At 35.6% G+C, this 23124-nt stretch overlaps 1 protein-coding gene across 9 annotated transcripts in view; it reads left to right on the forward strand.

Annotated features, from left to right (window-relative positions):
• Positions 1–23124, forward strand: part of SCAPER (S-phase cyclin A associated protein in the ER) — a 432460-nt gene that overhangs the window by 21841 nt on the left and 387495 nt on the right. For 8 of the 9 annotated variants that reach the window (XM_038581073.1, XM_038581077.1, XM_038581076.1 and 5 more), the window contains 3 exons: positions 2365–2482; positions 5815–5885; positions 15528–15725. In XM_038581073.1, the coding sequence (XP_038437001.1) occupies positions 2365–2482; positions 5815–5885; positions 15528–15725 (387 nt within the window). The remainder of the gene's footprint in view (positions 1–2364; positions 2483–5814; positions 5886–15527; positions 15726–23124) is intronic. The other variant, XM_038581078.1, reaches the window with a different exon arrangement.

Raw genomic sequence — 23124 nt, forward strand, 5'->3', positions numbered from 1 at the left:
TTGTTTGAAATAGACATCTGTAATGTAATGAAGTATCTCAGAGTCATTTATTGAATATCAAACCCTGATGCTTAGATTAAAATGCTTAAAACTGTTGTATTTAGGTTACTACTGATGTCTTTAAAACAGTAGGGTTATTAGAAATGACTAGAATGTATGAGTTTATTGAAAACAATTCACTCAGCATATATTACAGAATGCACCTGTGATTTTATGGAAAATGGTTTTCAGTCAAATGTCATAGTAAGATGAATGTTACAATGTTTTTATATGTGAAGTACTAGAATTAAGAATTAAAACAAACTCTTGAGTTAGTGGTAGCTTTTGTTTGAGTTTGTGTATGTGTACTGAATATGAAAGAACTAACTTTTGGGAGGCCTGGATGGCTCAGTCGGTTAAGTGTCTGCCTTCGGCTCAGGTCATGATCTCACAGTCCTGGGTGGGACGGAGCCCCATGTGAGGCTCCCTGCTCCGGGGAGAGTCTACTTCTTCCCCGTCCCCTCCTTTGTGCATGTGCTGTCTCCCTCAAATAAAATCTTTAAAGAAAAGAACTTTGCAGAATTTGTGGTAGAACTGAAACATTTATAGAAGAAAAGAATACTAGATTTCAAGTTTTTCTTTTCTAGCATTACAATAGCATTACTATCTTGTGATTACTTCAGTTCTTAGAAATTCATTACTTTATAAAGGCTCTTAATTTAGAGAATAATATATGGAATACTGAATTTTATTTTATTTATTTTATTTTTTTTATTGGAGTTCAATTTGCTAATGTGTAGCATAGCACCCAGTGCTCATCCTGCCAAGTGCCCCCTCAGTGCCCGTCACCCAGTCACCCCAACCCCCCACCCACCTCCCTTTCCACTACCCCTTGTTCATTGCCCAGAGTTAGGATTCTCTCATGTTCTGTCTCCTTCTCTGGTATTTTCACTCATTTTCTCTCCCTTCCCTTTATTCCCTTTCACTATTTTTTATGGAATAATGAATTTTATGATCTGACATATATCTCCATATATCTACCTATAAGATTTTATATGATTGCATAATTATCTGAAGAAGAGCTGAAAAGTAGGCCACCTATTTAAACTTGTTCATCTGGCCTGAAAGGAATAGTGATATTTCTTGGTTAAAACAATGCTTAGGTAACTTAGATGATAGATGCTAACATAAGTTATTTATAGAACTGATAATCACTGGGACATGTGTTTAAAGAAGGAGATTTTATAGTGTTAACTTAATTGGAAAGTATGGGAATAGAGATAATTCAAGAATTTTGCGTGGGATGGAGCTGGAAGAGTGGTCACAGATCAATGAGTTTCAGGGTAAGCTTATGAGTTGGGTAAGTAGATGCCATGTGGATATATATCCAGGGTAAGGTCAGAGGAATGAAGGAATGTGGAGGCAGATATTTATTTTAAAGATGTAAAAGTTAAAAGTTAAGTTCTGGTTGCTTTCACACAAAAAAGCATGATTGACTAGTTATAACAGAGACTATATGGCCTGCACAGCCTAAAAGAAGAAATTGTTATTGGCCGTTTGTAGAAATTTGCTGACCTGTGCTCTAGAGCATAGTGCTTTTTTTCTTCAAGTCATACTACTCATCAATCAGTTAACTTTATTTAAGAAAATATATTGCTCTCTTTCACATACTCCCCGGATAAACAAGCAATTAAAATCAACCAGTAGGTGAGGGGAACCCAAAACAGAATGGAAAGAGAAACATGGTACAAGTGAATAATGTAGTCAACACTGAAAGAGGTGAGGAGGAAAAGAACTAATTTGAGTAATTTCGGATAACAAAATCCAGTTTTGGATACTGTAAGGCTAAAGATAAGAACTGTATAGAAATGTTGTAATCTTATTAATAAACGTGTTTCTCACAGAGCTGTGGGTTAGCAATTCTGAAACTATCTACGTATTAGAATTGAACAGATAAGTAAATATATTTTAGGTAATGAGATCTGGGTTTCTGACTGGCAAAGAAAGAAATCACAAATAAGGGAAAGGCTAAATTGAACCCTGTGTGTAGGATTGAAATCAGAGGTATCAGATCTGTTGCTAAGTAAGTGATGGTGCTGAAATGTGTACAAAGCAGTATTTGTGCTTCTTAGGGCACATTTTTCAAACCTTAGATTGTATGTATTCTTGAAATAATTTATGTTTAAAGTTGTAAAACCAGTCTTTTCAGAAATAAAAAGATCCGTGACTTACTTTCTTTTCTGTTTCACTACCTTTTCAATCCTAAATTAGTTTTAAGTGTTCCCTTTATGAGAAAATGTGAGAAATCATGAATTTGCCAGCCAAATGTATTTTATATGTTGACTAATCTAATAATTTAATATATATTCTATTTTCTGTATGTAGGCTTCATTCCAGCGCTCCAATAGTCATGACAAAGTAAGGAGAATAGTTGCAGAGGAGGGTCGAACTGCAAGAAACCTGATAGCTTGGAGTGTCCCTCTAGAAAGCAAAGATGATGATGGTATGTATTTTTAAAAAGTTTCATTTTTGTTGTAAATTAGGAGGATAAATTTAGTCTTAAACAGTAGATAGACCAAAAACTGTTTACAATTTGAACTGTTGGGCAAATTAGCATACATTAAATAAGAAATAACTTTTTTATTGCTTTTATATATATATATATATATATATACAAATACAACTTTTATATTGCTTTTCTAAAAAATATTTTATTTATTTATTTGAGAGAAGGAGAGGAAGCATGCCCAAGTGGGAGGAGGGAGAGAAAGAGAGTGAGAGTGAGAATCTTAAGTAGAGCCCTTGCTGAGCTAGAAGCCTGATGTGGGGCTTGATCTCATGGTCCTAAGATCATGACCTGAGTGAAATCAAGAGTTGGGTGATCAACTGACTGAGCCACCAAGCACCCTTTTGTTTTTTTAATCTTAGCTAATATATAAATGGTTTCATGAAAGTGTTAGTTTTGCTGTTTCATATAGAAATGAAGGTGGGTTTGTTATGATCAGCAAATTAGTTTTCTTTTTTATGTTATAGGAGATTGAGGTATTTTTTCTTTTATTAAATTCTTATAAAAATAAGCAGGTTTTAAAAAATTTATTCACTATGGTTAGGTACAGTTTAATGTGATGTTTTACAAAAGAAGAGTATTTCTTTAGTTATTATTTGAACTAGAAAAAATATATTTTCAGTCCTTTCACTTTAATGGGTAGGATCATTGTCAGCACTGCCTAAATCCTGGGGATCTAGAAGATTGGATAAGGATTCAGAACATAGGAGGTTAGGGCAGCCTGGGTGGCACAGTGGTTTAGCGTCACCTGCAGCCCGGGGTGTGATCCTGGAGACCCAGGATTGAGTCCCATGTCGGGCTCCCTGCATGGAGCCTGCTTCTCCCTCTGCCTGTGTCTCTGCCTCTCTCTCTCTCTCTCTCTCTCTCTCTCTATCTGTGTGTCTCTATGAATAAATAAATAAATCTTAAAAAAAAAAAGAGAAAAAATAGGAGGTTGGAATGTGCCAAAGGGGATCTCACTTTGACATTTTCTGAGTATTTGTAGAATATTCCTCATTTGAGGTTTGTGTGATGTCATTTCATACTTAGATTCAGTTATATATTTTTGGAGGAATTCTATAGAAATTAGGTTGTCTAAATCTATAGAATTAGAAAGAATTCTGTAGAAATTCAGTGTCTCATAGGAGGCAAATCATAGTGGGTTTTTTTTTTTTTTTAAAGATTTCATTTATTCATTCATGAGAGTTGAGTGTCAACATTAATTGCTTGGTAAAGGTGGTATCTTCTGAGTTTCTCCACTGTAAAGTAGCTATTAACTTTGTAATTAATAAGTAGTTTGTAGTCAGATAGTTTGAGACTATGTAAGTGTCCTTGAAACAGTCTACCCATGATTTTCAGCTTCTGTTGATAATTCTTAGCTGAATAAGTTATTACTCTGGTGGTTGCAAAATGGTGATTTGCTAACCTCAGTGTTCCTTCTATATTTATTAGCTGACATTCTAATGCAAGAAAGCTTTCCCTTTTTCCCTTTGCATTTGTATGTGTAAGTATGTATTTATTTAGATTTATATGAAGTCATGGTTTCTTAATGAGTTCTAATCTATCACTCTATTTTGCTGCTTAATTGTTCTAGGTTTGTTTTAGTTGTTCTAGAACAGTGGAGGACCTGTTATGATGGCTCCTGTTTCCTTTCAAAATATTCTTTGAGAACACCCTTACCCCACAGGATGGTTTAAGCTGTATAAGAGCTCATCCATGTTTTATTCTTTTAAATTTGCTTTATGTTTACATATTTTTTACATTTTATTTTTTATACTTTGTTATTTGAAAATTTATTTTTATTTATTGTATCTTTATTTTACTTTTCTACACTTCTATCTCTGATCTATTTGTAGTTTATTCTTACATATAGTATGAGGTCTCAATCTAATGTTTATCTTTTTCCATATGGATAACAAGTTACTCCAGCATCACTTATTGTAAAGTCTATCTTTGTTCCATTTTTTTTATTTTTTATTTATTTATTTATTTATTTTTTTATTTTTTATTTTTTTTATTATTATTTTTTTTTAAATTCTTTTTTGTTTTTATTTATTTATGATAGTCACACAGAGAGAGAGAGAGAGGCAGAGACATAGGCAGAGGGAGAAGCAGGCTCCATGCACCGGGAGCCTGACGTGGGATTCGATCCCGGGTCTCCAGGATCACGCCCTGGGCCAAAGGCAGGCGCTAAACCGCTGCGCCACCCAGGGATCCCTTTGTTCCATTTTTTTGAGATAAATTGTTAGCAGGTGTTATGACTCACTTCATTAGTACTGCTCCAGAGGTCCTAGCCCAAAATTATTTTGCCCAAAGGAAAATTATTCTGTTGTACATTGTAGATAGAATTTTATTTTTATTTATGTATGTATGTATGTATTTGTTTATTTATTTATTATGTATTTATTCATTAGAGACACACACAGAGAAAGGCAGAGACACAGGCAGAGGGAGAAGCAGGCTCCATGCAGGGAGCCCGACTTGGGACTCCATCCCGGGTCCCCAGGATCACGCCCTGGGCTGAATGCAGGCGCCAAACTGCTGAGCTACCTGGGCTGCCCTATTCCTATTATTTTTTTAATTTTTTTTTATTTATGATAGTCACACAGAGAGAGAGAGAGGCAGAGACATAGGCAGAGGGAGAAGCAGGCTCCATGCACTGGGAGCCTGACGTGGGATTCAATCCCGGTCTCCAGGATCACGCCCTGGGCCAAAGGCAGGCGCTAAACCGCTGCGCCACCCAGGGATCCCCCCATTCCTATTTTGAATTGCTCTCAAGAATAGAGTGATTATAAAACAGTAATTAGTATCTTATAAAAAAGAATAGGTGAGAAAGATACATCTGGCAAAAATACAAAGAACTGAAAACTTCTCTTTTCGAATTAAAAGTAAATCAGATAATTTAGTCAAAATTCTGAGTTTCTAAGTGGTAAAAAGTGTATTCTTGAAGTTTGAATAAGTATTTTTCAGACCTTTTTATAAGTTGAGAAGTACATTAACTTGACTTTATTTTTAAATTGTCAGAATATCTGACTTGTTTAAGAAGTTGATTTATTCCTGTTCTGAGAAAGCCATTCAATAAATCAGTCTCTGGGACCATGCAAATTTTTTTTTTTTTTTTTTTAATTTTATCTGTAGTTCATATTGACCATGTATAGTTTGTGGTATATAGTTCTGTGGTCTCTGGTAGGAGAGATTATGTGTTAGTATGCCCAAATGATTTGTATAGTTCAATTTTGTACTATCCATTTGTTGACCTTTATATTTGTCTATTTATTTTTACCTTGAAGGAAAATCTAAATGTCAAACTGGTGGAAAATCAAAGAGGACAATTCAAGGAACTCATAAAAATACTAAACAGGTACAGCATATACAACTCTCTACTTACTGACTTTTAATTTCAATAAGAAATGTAATTTTTTAGGATTCGAATATTGTGTATTTTGTCTTCATGTAAAAATTCAGTGTAGCTATCTTTAGCTGAAAAATGTGTATGTAGTACTATGTGCCTAGCTAGTACTAAATACTTGAAAAATATTAATTTATTTGCTTCTTGTAACAGGCCCTTCAGGGTAGGCATTATTATTATCTTCTTTTGAAAATGGGAAAACAGAGGTAGGCAAAGGTTATATAACTTGCTGGTGGATGACACAGTGAAGATTTGAACCTAGGTCATCCATTTCTAGTTTATGCTCTTAACCCTTCTGCTACACATCCCATATGTGCTTATTCTATGATTTTCTTTCTTGGTATAGAAATGCCTTTAGGTTGTAAAATAGTAATACTGTTGTCTCTAAAAATTTTCAAATTGCTTTATTAAAATTTTAACACAAGCTTACTTTAAAAAGTGTTTTTTAGCATATTAATAGTTAGCTTTTTACACAGTTACACAGTTACACAAAGTTACACAGTTAACTTTCTCTGAACTTTTCATATATATTATTTTGGTTTGATATTATTAAATAGACCAATATGATTTTGTAAATCAAAAACTTCACATAAGGAAAACATGAATTTCTAATTAAAATGTCATTGTGAGTTCATAAAATAATCCCAGACTCCTCACCTATAATGGCATCAATTATAAAACATTTTTTTTAGTTAAAAAAACAAAGGATTTTCAAAAATAAGATAACCATTTCTGTGGATCAGAAATAAAACAAACACAGTGACAGGTAAGTGGAGTTAGAAACAGAAACTTAATGGACAAGTCTTATGGGATACAGGAAGCTAATATGCCCTGATAATGGGGGAGGGGAACAAATCCAGGCTCATAGTATAAAATTTGGGGCTTATGCAGGGTTCTGCACTAGGAACAAAAAAAGCTACTATCTGCCACCTGGGGTTGTATCCTATGAATTGATGTCTGAAGCAGTAAAAGGGAGTGGCCCGTGATTAATGACTGGATCTGCTATATTCTTGATGGGTGAGAGTTTTAAGTCCCCAATAAATGACCTGCAGAAGTGGGACCATAGTGGGTTAGATGATGGTCACCACAACACTAGGACACATGGTGTGTGGGTGAACAAAGTGAAGAATTAAAATATAAGAAATTCAAAGTGAAATATCAAAGTACGTGAGGAAAATATATTATAAAATATAGATAACACATTCTTCAAGTAAGAGAATTTACTCCTGAGGTAATGAAAAAAAGGCATTTTCCCAAAGAAGATTTTCAAATAAATGAGCTTAAATTCCTCAAAGGAAAGAGTAACTATAAACAAAAAGGAGAAATTCTGAACTAAAACAGATGGATATTAATTTTGAACATTTATAGGTAAAAGTGAACCAATTAGAAATCTTATAAACAAAAGTATTGTCAACGAAATTTTAAAAATCCATAACTAATGGAATAAATGCTGTATTGGACAAAGGAAAAATTTGTGAATTGGAAGATAACTACTGAGGAGAATTTAAAACATATCACAGGAAACTAACGAGATGGAAAATAAGAGAATTTAAGATTGAGAAATTCTTATATATACGTTATAGGACTTTGAAAAGTAGAGAGTAAATAATAGTGGGCATTGGCTATTTGAAGTAATAATGTTGAAAAAATGTTCTCACTTTGAGTTCTGAAGAGCTTCAGAGCATGACTGTGGAGCTGAGCAGGGTTAATAAAAATAGATTTACTTACCTAGCTATATTCTAGAAAGTCTAAAGAATGTTAAGATTAAGGAAAAAAAATCTCTTACAATACCAGGAAGTAAACAAAACCACAGAGGAATGATAGATTAATATCCTTGTTATGAACAAAAGGACAATGAAGCAATATATTTGAAGTTACAAGACAAAATTACTTTTAACCCAGAATTCTATGTCCAGCCAAGTATGAGTGAAATAAAGCTATTTTTAGTTATTTTAGACAAAAACGAAGTGTTTGCCACCCACTGACCCTTAATGAAGGAACTACTAAAGTTGAACTTCAGCAAGAATTAAAGGTAACCTGGAGGAAAAAACTTGTTGAAAAGGTATCTGTAAATATGTTTGTAAATCTCATTTACTATTGATGGTTTGAAAAAAACCTCACACAATTAGATTCAGAAAAGTGGAATTATAGTTTTAGACAATGTTAACATGAAAGCTAGTTTGTAGGGAGTTTGAAAGGGAGTTAGAATGATAGAATCCTTGTCTTATTTAGGAAGAAGTTTTTGTTAGGAAAATATGAATGTAAGTGTGTATGATAAAAATTTAAGGCTATCTACTAAAAGCAGCCATGATTTCCAAATAGAGGAAAAGCTTTTCAACAGAGTAAAAGGCAAGAGAAAGAAAAAAGAAGCAAAGAAAAAAATTATGCTATGTGAAAACCATGAAAGATGGTTGTGGATGTTAAGTATTAAATACATTAGCAAACAACATACATAAACTGATTAAATTCACCAGTTATAAGAACTGCATGCTAACCGATTGTGCCATTGGAGCTGCACGGGTTAAATTCTCTGCTTAAAAGGCAGTTGATTGAACTTAACCTCTCATTTCAAACTGAGCTATATGTTGCTTACAAGAGACACATTAAAATTTCAAGGAACTATTAAAAACAGAGGGATAGAAAAAAATCCAGGTAAATACTTGGTATTTTAGGTATACTCTAAAGTTAGTATAACGATACTATCAAATCAGATGGAATTCAACATGAAATGCATTGATAACATAAATATGGAAATTAATAGTAGAAGAGTAATCATCCAAGAAGTGTAACAATATTGAACTTTTTAAATTTTTAAAATTTTTATTTTTATTCAATATTGAACTTTTATGTACCTTACAGCATAGGTTTGAAATATGTAAAGCCCAAACTGACAGAATTGGAATAGGAAAAGTACATTTATAATCATATTGGGAAATATATCTGTTATTCAGATCAAGCAGGAAAAAAATGGTAAGGATATAAAATTAGCAGTACAGTTAGGCTTAATTTCATATTAATAGGTATGTGTATTTTTTTTAGAAGATTTTATTTATTTATTCATAATAGACATAGAGAGAGAGAGAGAGGCAGAGACACAGGAGGAGGGAGAAGCAGGCTCCCTGTAGGGAGCCCGACATGGGACTTGATCCCGGGACTCCAGGATTGCGCCCTAGGCCAAAGGCAGGCACTAAACCGCTGAGCCACCCAGGGATCCCCCTGTATATTTTTATATATATGTGTATTTGTATGTATGTGTGTATTGGCACTTAATAAATACTGTGCACAGAACATACATGCAAAAATTGACCATATACTGGGTCATAAAGATAGTCTCAATAAATAGAAGTCAGAGAAGTCAGACAGGAAGAACATGTTCTCTGCCTATAATGCAATTAAATTAGAAACAAAGGATAAGGGTACTTTAATATCATGTACCAGAAATAAATTATTGATGGACTAAAGCCCAAATGTGAAAACAAAAATTTAAAACTATCTAGCAGGATATTTTTATGACCTTGAAATAGGAGAGGCTTTCCTGGATAAGACAAAAAACACAACTCATGGATAAGTTATGTAAAATTAAATTTATATGCTAAAAAACTAAACAAAATTAAAGGTAAGATTGACTGGGGATCCCTGGGTGGCGCAGCGGTTTGGCGCCTGCCTTTGGCCCAGGGCGCGATCCCCTCAGACCCGGGGTCGAATCCCACGTCAGGCTCCCGGTGCATGGAGCCTGCTTCTCCCTCTGCCTGTGTCTCTGCCTCTCTCTCTCTCTCTCTCTCTGTGACTATCATAAATAAATAAAAATTAAAAAAAAAAAAAAAAAAAAGGTAAGATTGACTGGAAGAAGATACCGTATATTGAAACTTAGAAAAAAACTAAAATTAATCAGAAAAATCCAATGGAAAAGTGGGGGAAACCTAAATAGCTTGTAAACCTGTGAAAAGATACTTTGTTTTAGTAGTAATCAGGGAAATGCCTCTTAGCTACTTGTGAAACCCTACCACTTTGCCCTCTAGAACTAGGTTCATCATCAGCATATCTTCTATATCCTTCTCTTCTCTGAACATTCCCTTTGCCTTCCTGTTTTAATTAAATCCCAACTCTCCTGTGTGGACTATGCTTCCTTCACAGTCTTTAAGTAGTATCTGCAGCACTCTGACCTCTGCTCCTAGAGCTTGCTCCTTACTGCCATTATGGATGGTTCTCCCTTCTAGCTACTGAAACTCCCTAGAGCTGAAGCTCATTCCATCAGACTATACCATCTACTTTTTTCTTCTTGTAGTCACTGACAGACTTCTAGGTCAGTTCTCCTAATTCCTTGAAAATATAATTTCCAGCTCACTGCATGCTCTCCATCATCACTGCTGTCTCAATTCCTTGCATTTCTTTCCTCCAACAGTCTTGTGTTCTACTCGTTCCCATGGCCTGACTCTTGCCTTGTTCTTACTGATAACTACTCCCTCTCCAGGATCTCAGTCACAGCCATCCCTCTTCTGCCTGTCATTTCTTTCCACCATACTCTGATCTCCTGACTCCAGTAATTCTTTAGCCCCATGGAAGCTGTATTTTTTTGGATCCTGCCACCCTTTGAGTATCCTTTTTTCCATATCCACACTTCCATATCCAATCTTCCCTGAAAATTCACCTGAGATTCTGTGGTTTGTCTGTTATCACTTTCTTGTGTACTCTCCTAGCTATCTCGCTCTCCTGCCTCTTGGCAGTGTGTACTTTATAGAACTATCCTGATTAAATCCATCTTTCTGCTTGTGCTCTGTATACCAAAGCATTTTGAACATGACTGGAGAAATGTATCAATTATGTTGACAAGGCTCTTTTTACATTTATGACCACTAACCTCCTGGATAGTACTGTCCCAAAGTCCTATTGTATGTCCCTAGCTATTTGTATCAGTACAGATCCCGTAGACATGAAGAGGATAAGAAAAGGATACTACAAAAGACTCAGTATGACCCAAGTTTGATAACTTAGGTGAAATGAACCAGTTCCTTGAAAGACATACACTATCAAAACTCTTTGAAGAAGAAATAAGTAATCTGAGTAGGCCTAGGTCTAAGAACTTGAATCAGTGATAAATAACCTTCCAAAACAGAAAGTGCTGGGCCTGGATGGATTCACCTTTGAATTCTACTACGTATTTGAAGAAGAAATTAAACAAATTCTCTACAATCTTTTTTGGAGGGTAGAAGCAGAGAGAATAGTTCCTAACTCATTTAATCAGGCCAGCATTATCCTAATACCAAAACCAGACAAAAGCATTACAAGAACACTGCAGACTAATAATTCTCATGAACATAGATGCAGTAAAATATTAGCAAATCATATCCCACAATATTTGAAAAGAATGATACACCATGACTAAGAATATAAATTTAATTTTACATAACTTATCTGTGAGTTGTGCTTTTTGTCTTATCCAGGAAAACCTCTTCTATTTCAAGGTCATAAAAATATCCTTCTAGATAGTTTTAAATCTTTGTTTTCACATTTGATCTTTAGTCCATGAATAGACTAAAAGAAAAATCACATCATACCAGTAAATGCAGAAGAAGCATTTGACAAAACTCAACACCCATTTATGATAAAAACTTTTAAAAAACTAGTAATAGAGGGGAATTTCCTCAACTTGATTAAAACAAAAATCTACAGAAATCCTTGCAACTAATGTGATACTTAATGGTAAGAAACTAGAAGCTTTCACCCTAAGATAAGTTATAAGGCAAGGATGCACCTATCACTACTGTTTTCTAACATTATAATGGAAATTCTGGCCAATGCAGTAAGGAAAAAATAGGCATATAGATTGAGAAGGAAGAAATAAAAAATATCTTTGTCTACAGATGATATGATTATATACGAAATCTGAAAGAATCAACAAAAAACCCTCCTGGAACTAATAATCTGTTATAGCAGGTTCCAGGGTACAGAAGTCATTGGCTTTCCTGTATACCAGTGATGAACAAGTGGAACTTAAAAACACAATACCATTTACATTACTACTCCCTCAAATTAAGTACTTGGGTATAAACCTAACAATCTATATGCAAAGGTCTATATGAGAAAAACTATAAAACTGAGATGAAAAAAAAAGAACTAAATAAATGGAAAGGTATTCCATGTTCATGTAGGAAAACTGAATATTGTCAAGATATTCTTTCTTCCAGCTTAATGTTCAGGTTCGATACAGTCCTGACAAGTTATTTTATAGATATTGACAAACTGATTCTAAACTGTGTGTGGAGAGGCAAAAGACCCAGAGTAGCCAATGAAATATTGAAGAACAAAGGAGTTGAAATCTTATGTCCTCCCAAAAACCCGCACATGGATGTTTATAGAAGCTTTATTCACAATTGTCAAAACTTAGAAGCAACCAAGATGTCTAGTTAGGTGAATGGCTACATCAATAGTAGTAATGGTAGTAATCCAGAAAATAGACTTTTATTTAGGGCTAAAAAGAAATGAGTTATCAAGCTATAAAAAGACATGGAGGAACCTTGTATTAATAAGTGAAAAAAGCCAACCTCAAAAGGCTACACAGTGTTTCCAACTCTATGGCATTCTGAAAAGGCAAGACTATGGTGAGAGTAAAAAGGTCGGTGGTTGACAGAGGTTCAGGGGTGGGGGTAGAGAGGGGAGAATAGGCACAGAAGATTTTTAGTAAAGTGATGATACAGTGTATGATACTGTGATGATGGATGTGTGTCATTTTACATTTGTCCAAACCCATTAAGAGAGTAACACCAAGAGTAAACTGTAAGGTAAACTCTGAACTTTGTGTGGTTATGATGTGTCAGTGTGGGAACATCAAGAAAGTACATGTTCAATTTTATGGGCCTATGCATTTTTCTGCAAATAGGTCCCTAAGCATTGTTAGCTTCTCGGGGCGGGGGTGGTGGTGGTCATTGAGCCCTTCTGAGAGAGATGAGTCAGAAATCTCAATTTCTTCCTTCCTCTTTCCCTCTCCTTCCCTTTACTTTTTCTCCCAAAAGTCATTGATTAAAACAATATAACATCATGGAATTCATCTGTGTCTAACTTCCCCCACAAATGTAGATTGCTTTGTCTTCTTGAGTATCTTGGAAGTAGCTAGGTACAGTAAGCTGTAGTAATGGATACTTACCTGATTTTTAATCTTGGCTTTATCACTAGTATGAGACCTTGGGTTCATTCCTAATTTAGCTGAATCTTAGTATTGTCTTCCATAAAATGGAGATAATGATGTTACCTATGATAATTGCTTCAAAGGTTAAATGAAGTAAAACTGTATGGAAAGCACATCGCACGGTGCCTGGCACCTGGCAAGTGTGCCATGAATGTTGTTAGATGCTGCTGCAATTACTATCGTCACTGCTATTATTTTTATCAGTGGTAGGTAAGAGCCCTATACTTTGGAACTGTGTACTGAGTTAACCTCTACAATTTGATTTACCTGTTCTACTTTTTCACAAATTTGGCAATTTTGCCATTAGTTTATTTACATTTTTTTCCTATGAGCACATTTCTTCTCCTCTTTGTCTTTCTCACTATGATCATACCTAACATAATTGGGTACTAATTGTGTGCTTGGTGCTATGTGAAATGCTTTAATGAGCATGGGAGCAGAGGTTGAAAGACTAAGTTCTGGTCCCAGTTCCATCACTCAACCTTTTGACTTGCTAAGAAATTCAATCTTTCTGAGCCTCAGTGTTGTTTTCTGCAAATGGGAATAATATTTGTCCTGTCTTTACAGTTTGTTGTAATGATTAAATGACATAATGTAATCAAAATTCCTTCATAAAATATAAATAAGCATATAAGTGTAAAGTATTACCATTTTGGCAAAGATAAATAGCAAATTTGCCTAGCACATTGCCTTTCAGTTGGAATTATGTAACTAGTTTTTGCCTCACTAGCATCTTTCTTTGTAAAAGCTTTATATAGAACAGTCACAAAGAATAGAAACATTTTAACCTGGAAGCAGTAGTGCCTATTTTACATTGTAAGAAAGGATGGTAAAATATTTGAATCATACACATATGGATGCATGCTACGGTAAATACATACATGGGTGAAAATGAGTGAAAGTACATTTGAGAATTCCATAAGATTAGAGTCTCAATTCACAGGAAGCTACTAACCCTTTGCTGATCAATGTAGAAAAACTTCATGAAGGAGGTATAATTTGGGAAACTTCTCAACTTAATTTTACCTTTGGATGGTGTATAGGAATAGAAATGAGGTGGTACGGAATATGTGGCACAGGGCTGGCAGCACAGGGCATGAGGCAGTGTGGTGGGAAGCCAGCAGTGTCCTTGCAGAGCTCTAATGGGAACATGGTCCCCTGTGGTGATAGCTCTTTGACAGATTAGTTATTAGCCTCTGAACTGCAGTCTTCTAAACTGTAAAATGGAGCTAATAATAACACATACTTTAAAACTTGTGTGAAGGAGGTTAGAAGGTTATGCGAATTTGATTTATGATCTGTAATCCTGTATAAACTGTTAATTGTTGTCACAGTTTTTAGGAGAGTGGCAGCCTTGAGCTTTACTTCAGGATGCTAGTCAAATGGAATTTTGAATTTGGTTTAATCCAAGAAAGGGATATTTGCTATAATAATAAAATTATTTACTACTAGGGCTGGAAAGAACTTGGAGAACAATTGAGGCAAAAGTTTTATGGATTGTTAACATTAAAGTTTTATTGCATGAGTGTTGAGAATTTGGGCCTCGACCGAGGCTATCACATAAAATAGTTGCTAATTTTCATTCACGAAATCAGGATGGGGAACTGCAGAGGGAGGACAAGTAGCTCTGTGTCAGCCTCTTAAGTGTATGTGGTATCTGTGTGTGTACGTAGGTTTCGTTTGCTTCCTTTTCAGCGGTAAAGATTCTGTATAAATCAGTGATTGGCTATACAGGATTTATGAAGTTTAGGAATCACTTATGTTGAAGACCAAAGCATAACACAAAGCAGGAGGATATTAGCCTCTCTTTCAGTTACTCTCCACTCTGGGGCACTTCTATGAGAAAGAAAAACAAGCAAACAGGAATGATACACACACACACAAAACAACCCGAAGGAGCCTGGGATTGTTTGTTGCTCTAACTGTAGTAGAGGGTCAGTATTTATTTATTTTTCAGTTTAAGTAGCCACAGTTAAGCAACTCTTTACTTCCTCTAGTGAGAAGCTTTAGGTTTGCATTTTGAATTTCTGACTTTATGTAAACTACATGCTTTTGGTGGAATGAGTCTGTGGTACAGTTTGTAAAACTATAGAATGTAATCTTTATTTTCAAAGTTTGTACAACTGAGGAAAGAATGGGTCCTTCAGTGCTCCTTTTTGACTAAGGGTCTGTTCACTGTTGAAGCCATGCTAATCTTCAGTAAGACATGTCTGAAATAAAAAAAAATGACCTTATAAACCTGCTGCTTTTAAGATGAGAAGCTTTGTTTTGATGAATTCAGCATGATATAAGATAAAAAGAAGGTCTCATTTTCAAGTATTTATGTTGGAAAATGTGCTTTGTACAGAAATCCAATCCCTGGAGGCTTTTAAGAAATATATTTTTTTGTGTGTTTGGTTTTATTTCTCCAGAACACTGCAGTAGACTGTAAAATAACATCATCTACAACTGGAGATAAACACTTCGATAAAAGTCCCACTAAAACAAGGCATCCTCGGAAAATTGATCTAAGAGCTAGATACTGGGCGTTTCTTTTTGACAATCTTCGCCGGGCAGTAGATGAAATCTATGAAACTTGTGAATCAGATCAGAGTGTGGTAGAATGTAAGGTAAGGTTTGCTTTGGCACTTTTTGCTTAAAGCCAAATTCTTATTTTTATTACACCTAAGTAGATCATTTACCTCGGTATGCATACTGTATTATTACTGTAGTCACCATGCTGTACATTAGATTCCCACAACCTCCTCATCTTATGACTGGAAGTTTGTGCCCTTCAACCAGCATCTGTTTTCCCTACTCCTGGGAACCACTGTTGTACCCTGCTTCTACGAGTGCTTCAGGGTTTTTTGGTTTTGAATTTTTGAGTATTCTTGTTGCTCTTTGCTTTATTTGCTTTATCTAATTACGTAATATTCTATGCAAGATTTGGTAGAAAGCAAGATTTGATATGTAGTCCTGGGTAAGAAATCGTAAAAGATGGATACACACACAAACACTCACCACACAGAATTAGTTTAAAAATCTTTTATCTGCATTCTCCAGTACGGTAGGTGGCACTAGTGAGATTTTCACATTCTTTGGTTTCATGTTTAATGTCTTTAATTGGCCATTGCTCCCTTTCTGCTGAGATACTTATCACTCTTCTAATTCACTCTGGTCAGGGAAAAGTGAGATTGATAGCTAGCCATAAACAATCCTGGGTGGGATTGGGGATGTCATTGTAAGGTGTGTTTTCTAATTTCAGATAACCTGTGTTTGTAATAGGATATTAGACGCATAGTGCAATCTGTCTCTAAAAATTCACTAAAAAGCCCAATCTTTTAGTAAATGGAAACTATATTTTACTTTATACTGAACAAAATTATTTTGAGAAAAACTAGAGTGCTACATCTTCATAGAAATATTACAGAGTTAGCTTGTGTTTCTATAGTGAACAGGATTGAAAACTCTGGAATTCATTATTTAACCTTTGAAATATATGAAGGATCAAAGAAAAGTTACATGTTAAAACAGAAGTTGTGTTTCCTCTAAAACTGGAAACAGCCAAGATAGGTTTTAGAATAGCCTAAAAATATGATTGATCAGAAGTAGTTTTCAGAATGAATAGTAATTGAAATCCTCCAAATTTATACTTTGGTTGTCACACTTAATATTGTTACTACCAGCATGTGAGACTTTTTATGTCTTAAGAAAATATGTTTAAAGCAAAATCATAACCTTGGAGTTTAATGAATCAGCATGTTGTGGTAGAAAACACTATTGACTTTAATTTTAGATTGTAGTTTCTTTTATAAAATGAGCAATTAGGCCTAGATAGTTTCTAAGTCAGCCATATAGAGATCAGTTAGATCAGGAGATTCTTTGATTTTTGTCATTAAAAATAAAAAAAGATTGATTGAAGAAATAAAATTTGTAAGATGTGTACTTCTTTACAGAAGTGAGTTGGGTATGAAAATAACTTTTAAGAAATTCAATAGTAATAGATTTTTTGTGTGTGTGCAAATTATAGGTTATAAAAATGGAGAAGATTTTGACAAAGGGAAAATAGTAGAGATGTGTTCTTTATTTTCTGTACTGTTCCAAGATGCTCAAAGGCTTATGCTGAGAAATAAAATGAGAGCTTAAAAGTTACTATTTTATTTTTTATTTTTTATTTATTTATTTATTTTTTCTATTTTATTTTTTAAGAAGATTTTTATTTTTAAGTAATCTCTACACCCAGCACGGGCCTCAAAGTCACAACACTGAGATCAAGAGTTGTATGCTCTTCCCGACCAAACTAACCAGGCGCTGCTTAAAAGTTATTTTCATACCCAACTCTGCTTCTCTCCCGATCCAGGACTTACAGGTGGTGATGTAAAAAGGTATAGTTTAACATTTAGTCTAAGCATGTGCTGGGTGTGTAATAACTAGAATTCGTTTTTTGTTTTTGTCTTTTCTGTTCTTACTATAAAGGCACTTTCAGACCTTATCTCATTTATATAGTATCTTTGTGAGATCCGTAACTCAGAGTTTTCCTCACTGTGCAGGTAGATTCAACTGTTGTTTTGTGGATATACTGGCAAGATTTATCCCTATTTGTGGTTTTAGAGTTTGAGCCTTGAAAGTCATCACAACTCAGTTTTTTGGTCTTATGTATAAAATGCAGTTAATAACACCTGTATCCTGTAATTCACATGCTAAGTATAGCATGATATGAAAAACATCAGCCAGGATTGCTGACCAGAGCCCCATTCTATAACCAAAGAGGCTAAATTTCTAGTTGTTGTTTTTTTTTTTTTTTTTTTTTTTTTTTTTTAGTTTGAAGATGTGCCTTTTATGGCACTTCACCGCATGAATTACTATGAATTGACATTCCAGCAAAACTCTACTCTGACCATCACCACTGCATTTCCCCTTCTCCTTTATAAAGAGATGTGCTAGAGGATGGGAGAGGGCCTTTTGGAGAGTAGCCAGTGAATGAAGTGGTAGCCACCCTCTCAACTTGTTCTCAGAAAAGTTTGAGGTGGGGTTTGAATTTCTTGTAAACTTTGTGAATGTGGAGGCTGGTTTCTTATTCTCTGGCTGGATCTTTGCTGTGCTGACTTGATTTTGATACTTTGGGAATGTGTCCAATGAGTTTGGGGGAAAGCATGCTGGGTACACATTGTACTTTCTTTTCCTTGTTTCCCGTTTAAAAAAATTTTTTTTTAATTTTTAATTTTTACTTGTTTCCCGTTTTAACCTGGGGGGAACTGGGTGTGTGGCTCTACAATATTGGATATAGAGGCTGGTGTATGCATCTGCTCTAGAGATTTCATAACACAGTAGCCTTGCTGGAGTAGCTCATGGGTTAGTATGCCTTGGAAGGAGATGGGATGTGAGTTCTCAGTGATCAGGTAAAGAGGACCCCCAGTGAGTCTCATGATTTATGTGAGGGAAGGAGTATGGACATTGGTGAAGATGTTAGAGTCATAGAGGCTTTCTGTGGGGACACTTAATCAGGTGGGAGTATGCAAAACACTGATGGAATCAGGTAGATACTGCTGGGGCAGAGGGAGCCAGTGTGAATCTGAACACTGCCTACCATGCATGTACTGCAGGGATCAGCAGACACCACTGACTTCAGCCTGAGTCAGAGAAAGATCTCCGATTTTTAGGCCTGTATATTTAACTTGTCTAGTTGGCACTTCCTCTTGGATATCTCACAAGCATGTCAAACTGACATAAAAAACTTAAGTTCATGATCTCTTCTTCCACCCCAAACCTAGGGATATATTTCTTTTTTCTGAATGGGCCTCCACCTTGTCCCTTTCCTTCACACTAGCCACTGTCCAATGGATTAGCTCCTAAATCTTTCCAATCTGTCTACTTCTCTCATTTCTGCACTGCTACCATCCTAGTCCAAGCTGCCATTCTAACATACCTGGATTACAACTGCAACCTTTAGACAGGACTCTCTGCCTCCATCCAGTCCATTCTCCACATTACAGACAGAACAATACTTAAAAGCCACAAATACGTTTTCTCATTTCTTTAATTATAGCTCTTCAAAAGTTTCCCTTGGCTCTGAGCATTAAAATCTTCAACATGACCTTCAAATCTCGAGTGACTTGATTCATGCATACCTCATTTCATGCCGTTTTTCTCTCTCTGCCTCTGCCTCATTTAAACCAGCCTGCCTTCGTGTGTTCACATGTCTCCAGGCCTTCCCATGTTCGGATTCTTATGCTCAGAATGCTCATTCCTTCTTGCCCAGCACCTTCTCACCTGCCATATCCCTTTAACCTAGTTCCTTTTAATAGTAGATTTCAGGGGGCCCTGTCCTGGTGTTTCAGACTAGATCAGGTTTCCCTACAGTGTACTCTCATATTCTTCTCCATAGAAACACTTACTATAATTCAAGTCACATAATTGTATTTTTACTTTTTATCTGTTTCTGTTATCAGACACTGAGCTCCTTGTCTAGTTCCACTAGTTCAAGCTCTGCAGTTTTGTTTACCTTTCTGTCATCACTTGGTGCTGGAACTGGAACGTAGTAAATGCTCAGTAAATAGATGTTATTATTATTATTTTTACAGTAAAACACCGAGGTTTATTTATTTATATATTTTTTTACATTTTTAAATTTAAATTCAATTTGCCAACATACGGTATAACATCCAGTGCTCATTCCTAAAAGTAGTGAATAGATGTTAAATGGCTGTGTGAAGCAATGAAATTACATACACTTTTGTGGTGACAGTCTTCCCAGTTATGCGATATCCCTGTCCCCACAGTGATACTTAGCAGCCAGTCATATGCTAAAACTGGACAAAGACAGTGAGTAGGTAGATGGATGAATTCTGGGTTGGTAGAAGGGAATATCAGTTTATTTAAAGATTTAAAAAATGCTCAAAGGTGGTGGGCAGATGGATTAATCATAGGTTGGTATTGTTTAGGCACATGCAGTGGAATTTCACTGGAGTAAAGGAATTGGAGAGAGGAAATAAGTGGTTGGAGTAGTGGGCCATGGAAATTAAGCTGGATGGGGAAGGAAATGACTATTGGGTAAGCCCAGTAGATACAGAGAAAGTAGAGAAGCTAAGTGTTTGCAAATCTTCCTTGGATATGGTAGGAATGTTTAGATTCCCTGTGGATAGAAGGTGATAAGTTTATATTTTTAGAGTTATTTAGATACTCTAAATACATACTTGATTTTTACCTCCCTCATCTGTCAGATACTCAGATATTTTGAAGTCTTTCACTACTACTGCATTTTCTTCAATATCTCTTTCAGTTTCTAAGAATTTTTGTGTTAGACATTCTGTTGTCTTGTTCTCACTTGTATAAAGTATTATATGAGTTAATACTTTCATTTTAAGTTTAACATTTTCTCAGTATAAAAATGGTGGCACCATTGTCCATCTTAATGTTTTTCTTTGTGAATTCTATTTTGTGCAATATTAATATATAATCTCTCTTTTGTGTTGTTTGCTTAATTTGCCTGTAACCCTTTATAGTTCAAGTATTGAAATTGGCTTACAGAGAACATGAGATTTAGCACAAGGATAGGTTAAGAACTCACCTGTGCTTTTATAGGAATGGGCTTTGGTTACCTCACCATTGCCTAACATCATCCATCACCACACAGTCACTATTTTTTTTCGTTCTTATGATGAAAGCCTTTAAGATCTGTCTTGGCAACTTTCAAATATATAATACAGTATTATTAACTATAGTCACCATGCTGTACATTAATCCCAGGACTTAATTATTTTATAACAAGAAGTTTGTTCCTTTTTTTTTTCAAGGATTATATTTATTTGTGTATTTATTTGAGAGAGAGGGTGCACACTTGCCCATCAGCAGGGGGAGGAGGAGGGTCTAAGGGGAGCAAGGAGAAGGAGGGAGGGGTAAAGAATCTCAAGCAGACTCCCATCTGAGTGCAGGACTCTATCTCACGACCCTGAGATCATGACCTGAGCTAAAACCAGGAATTGGACGTTTAACCGACTGAGCCACCCAGGTGCCCTGTGAAGGTTGTACCTTTTTACTACCTTCACACATTTCTCCTACTCCCACTCCATTAATAACTATCCTTTCCTCTATCTATATCTGGTCGTCTGAGTCTTATTCTAGTTATTCTTTTCTGTTTCATTCACTGTAGGCTTACAATAAAATTTTGCTGACTGATTAAATAATTTTTTAAATCTTTTTTTAAAATTTTTATTTATTTATGATAGTCACACAGAGAGAGTGAGAGAGGCAGAGACATAGGCAGAGGTAGAAGCAGGCTCCATGCACCGGGAGCCCGACGTGGGATTCGATCCCGGGTCTCCAGGATCGCGCCCTGGGCCAAAGGCAGGCACCAAACCGCTGTGCCACCCAGGGATCCCAATAATTTCTTTTATATTTATAACATTGTACAAGATAGCATTAATTGTTAAAGTTGTAGAGATAGATGAGTTTCATTTTAGTCTATTTAGTCTATTTAACATGACACTTAATTGATGATTTCCTGGTTGACAAATCTTTGTTTCTTAAACCTGGTTCTCATATTTTACTCAGGAGAGCATAGATTATTTTTCTTTTGTTTTTTTTTGGAAGAACTTTTAATAACTTGATCTCATAGGTACCATGTCATAACTGTTACTGGGGTTAGTCAAACCTGATTTATCTGAGTTAAAAGCCTAGTTCTGGGGATCCCTGGGTGGCTCAGCGGTTTAGTGCCGCCTTCAGCCCAGGGCATGATCCTGGAGTCCCGGGATCGAGTGCCACGTCGGGCTCCCTGCATGGAGCCTGCTTCTCCCTCTGCTGTTTCTCTGCCTCTTTCTCTCTCTGTCTCTCATGAATAAATAGAGAAAAAAAAGGCTAGTTCTTAGGAGTAAACATCATGCCATTTTATACCATACTTCATTCTTATTTATGTATGTATGTATATATGTGTAAGCATAACATTTTAAAAATGTTATATTAGTTTAAGCTGCACAATATAATGATTCAGCAGTTCCTTACGTCACATGGTGCTCATCATGACAAGTGTATTCCTTTTTTTTTTTTGACAAGTGTATTCCTTAATCCCTAACACTTATTTAACCCAACCCCACATCCCTTCCCCTCTGGTAACCATCAGTTTTCCGTAATTAAGAGTCTGTTTCTTGGTTTCTCTCTTTCCTCCTTTGTTCCTTTGTTTTGTTTCTTATGAGTGAAATCATGTGGTATTTGTTTTTCTCTGACATATTTCACTTAGCATTATATTCTCTATGTCCATCTATATCATTGCAAATGGCAAGATTTCATCCTTTTTATGGCTGACTAATATTTCATTGTATGTATATACCACATCTTCTTTATCCTTTCATCAACTGATGAGACACTTGGGGGGGGGCTTCCATATCATTGCTATTGTAAATAATGCTGCTATAAATGTAGGGGTGCATGTATTCCATTGCAGTAGTGATTTTGTATTCTTTGGGTAAATACCCAGTAGTTTAATTTCTGGATAGTTGGGTAGTTCTATTTTTAACTTTTTTTTTAAGATTTTATTTATTTATTTTTTTAAAGATTTTATTTATTCATGAGAGACAGAGAAAGAGGCAGAGACACAGGCAGAGGGAGAAGCAGGCTCCATGCAAGGAGCCTGACGCGGGACTTGATCCCGGGACTCCAGGATCACGCCCTGGGCTGAAGGCGATGCTAAACCACTGGGCCACCAGGGCTGCCCTATTTTTAACTTCTTGAGGAACTTCTATAGTGTTTTCCACAATGGCTGCACAAGTTTGCGTTCCTACCAACAGAGTAAGAAGGTTTCTTTTTCTCCACATCCTCACCAGTACCTGTTGTTTCCTGTGTTGTTGATTTTAACCATTATGACAGGTGTGAGGTGATATTTAACTGTAGTTTTGATTTGCATTTCCCTGATGGTAAATGATAATGAACATCTTTTCATGTGTGTGTTGGCTATCTGTATGTCTTCTTTGGAGAAATGTCTGTTCATGTCTTCTGTCCATTTTTAAACTGGATTATTTGTTTTCTGGGTGTTGAGTT

Source organism: Canis lupus, chromosome 30, assembly GCF_011100685.1.
Source record: "Canis lupus familiaris isolate Mischka breed German Shepherd chromosome 30, alternate assembly UU_Cfam_GSD_1.0, whole genome shotgun sequence".
Lineage (NCBI taxonomy): Eukaryota > Metazoa > Chordata > Mammalia > Carnivora > Canidae > Canis > Canis lupus.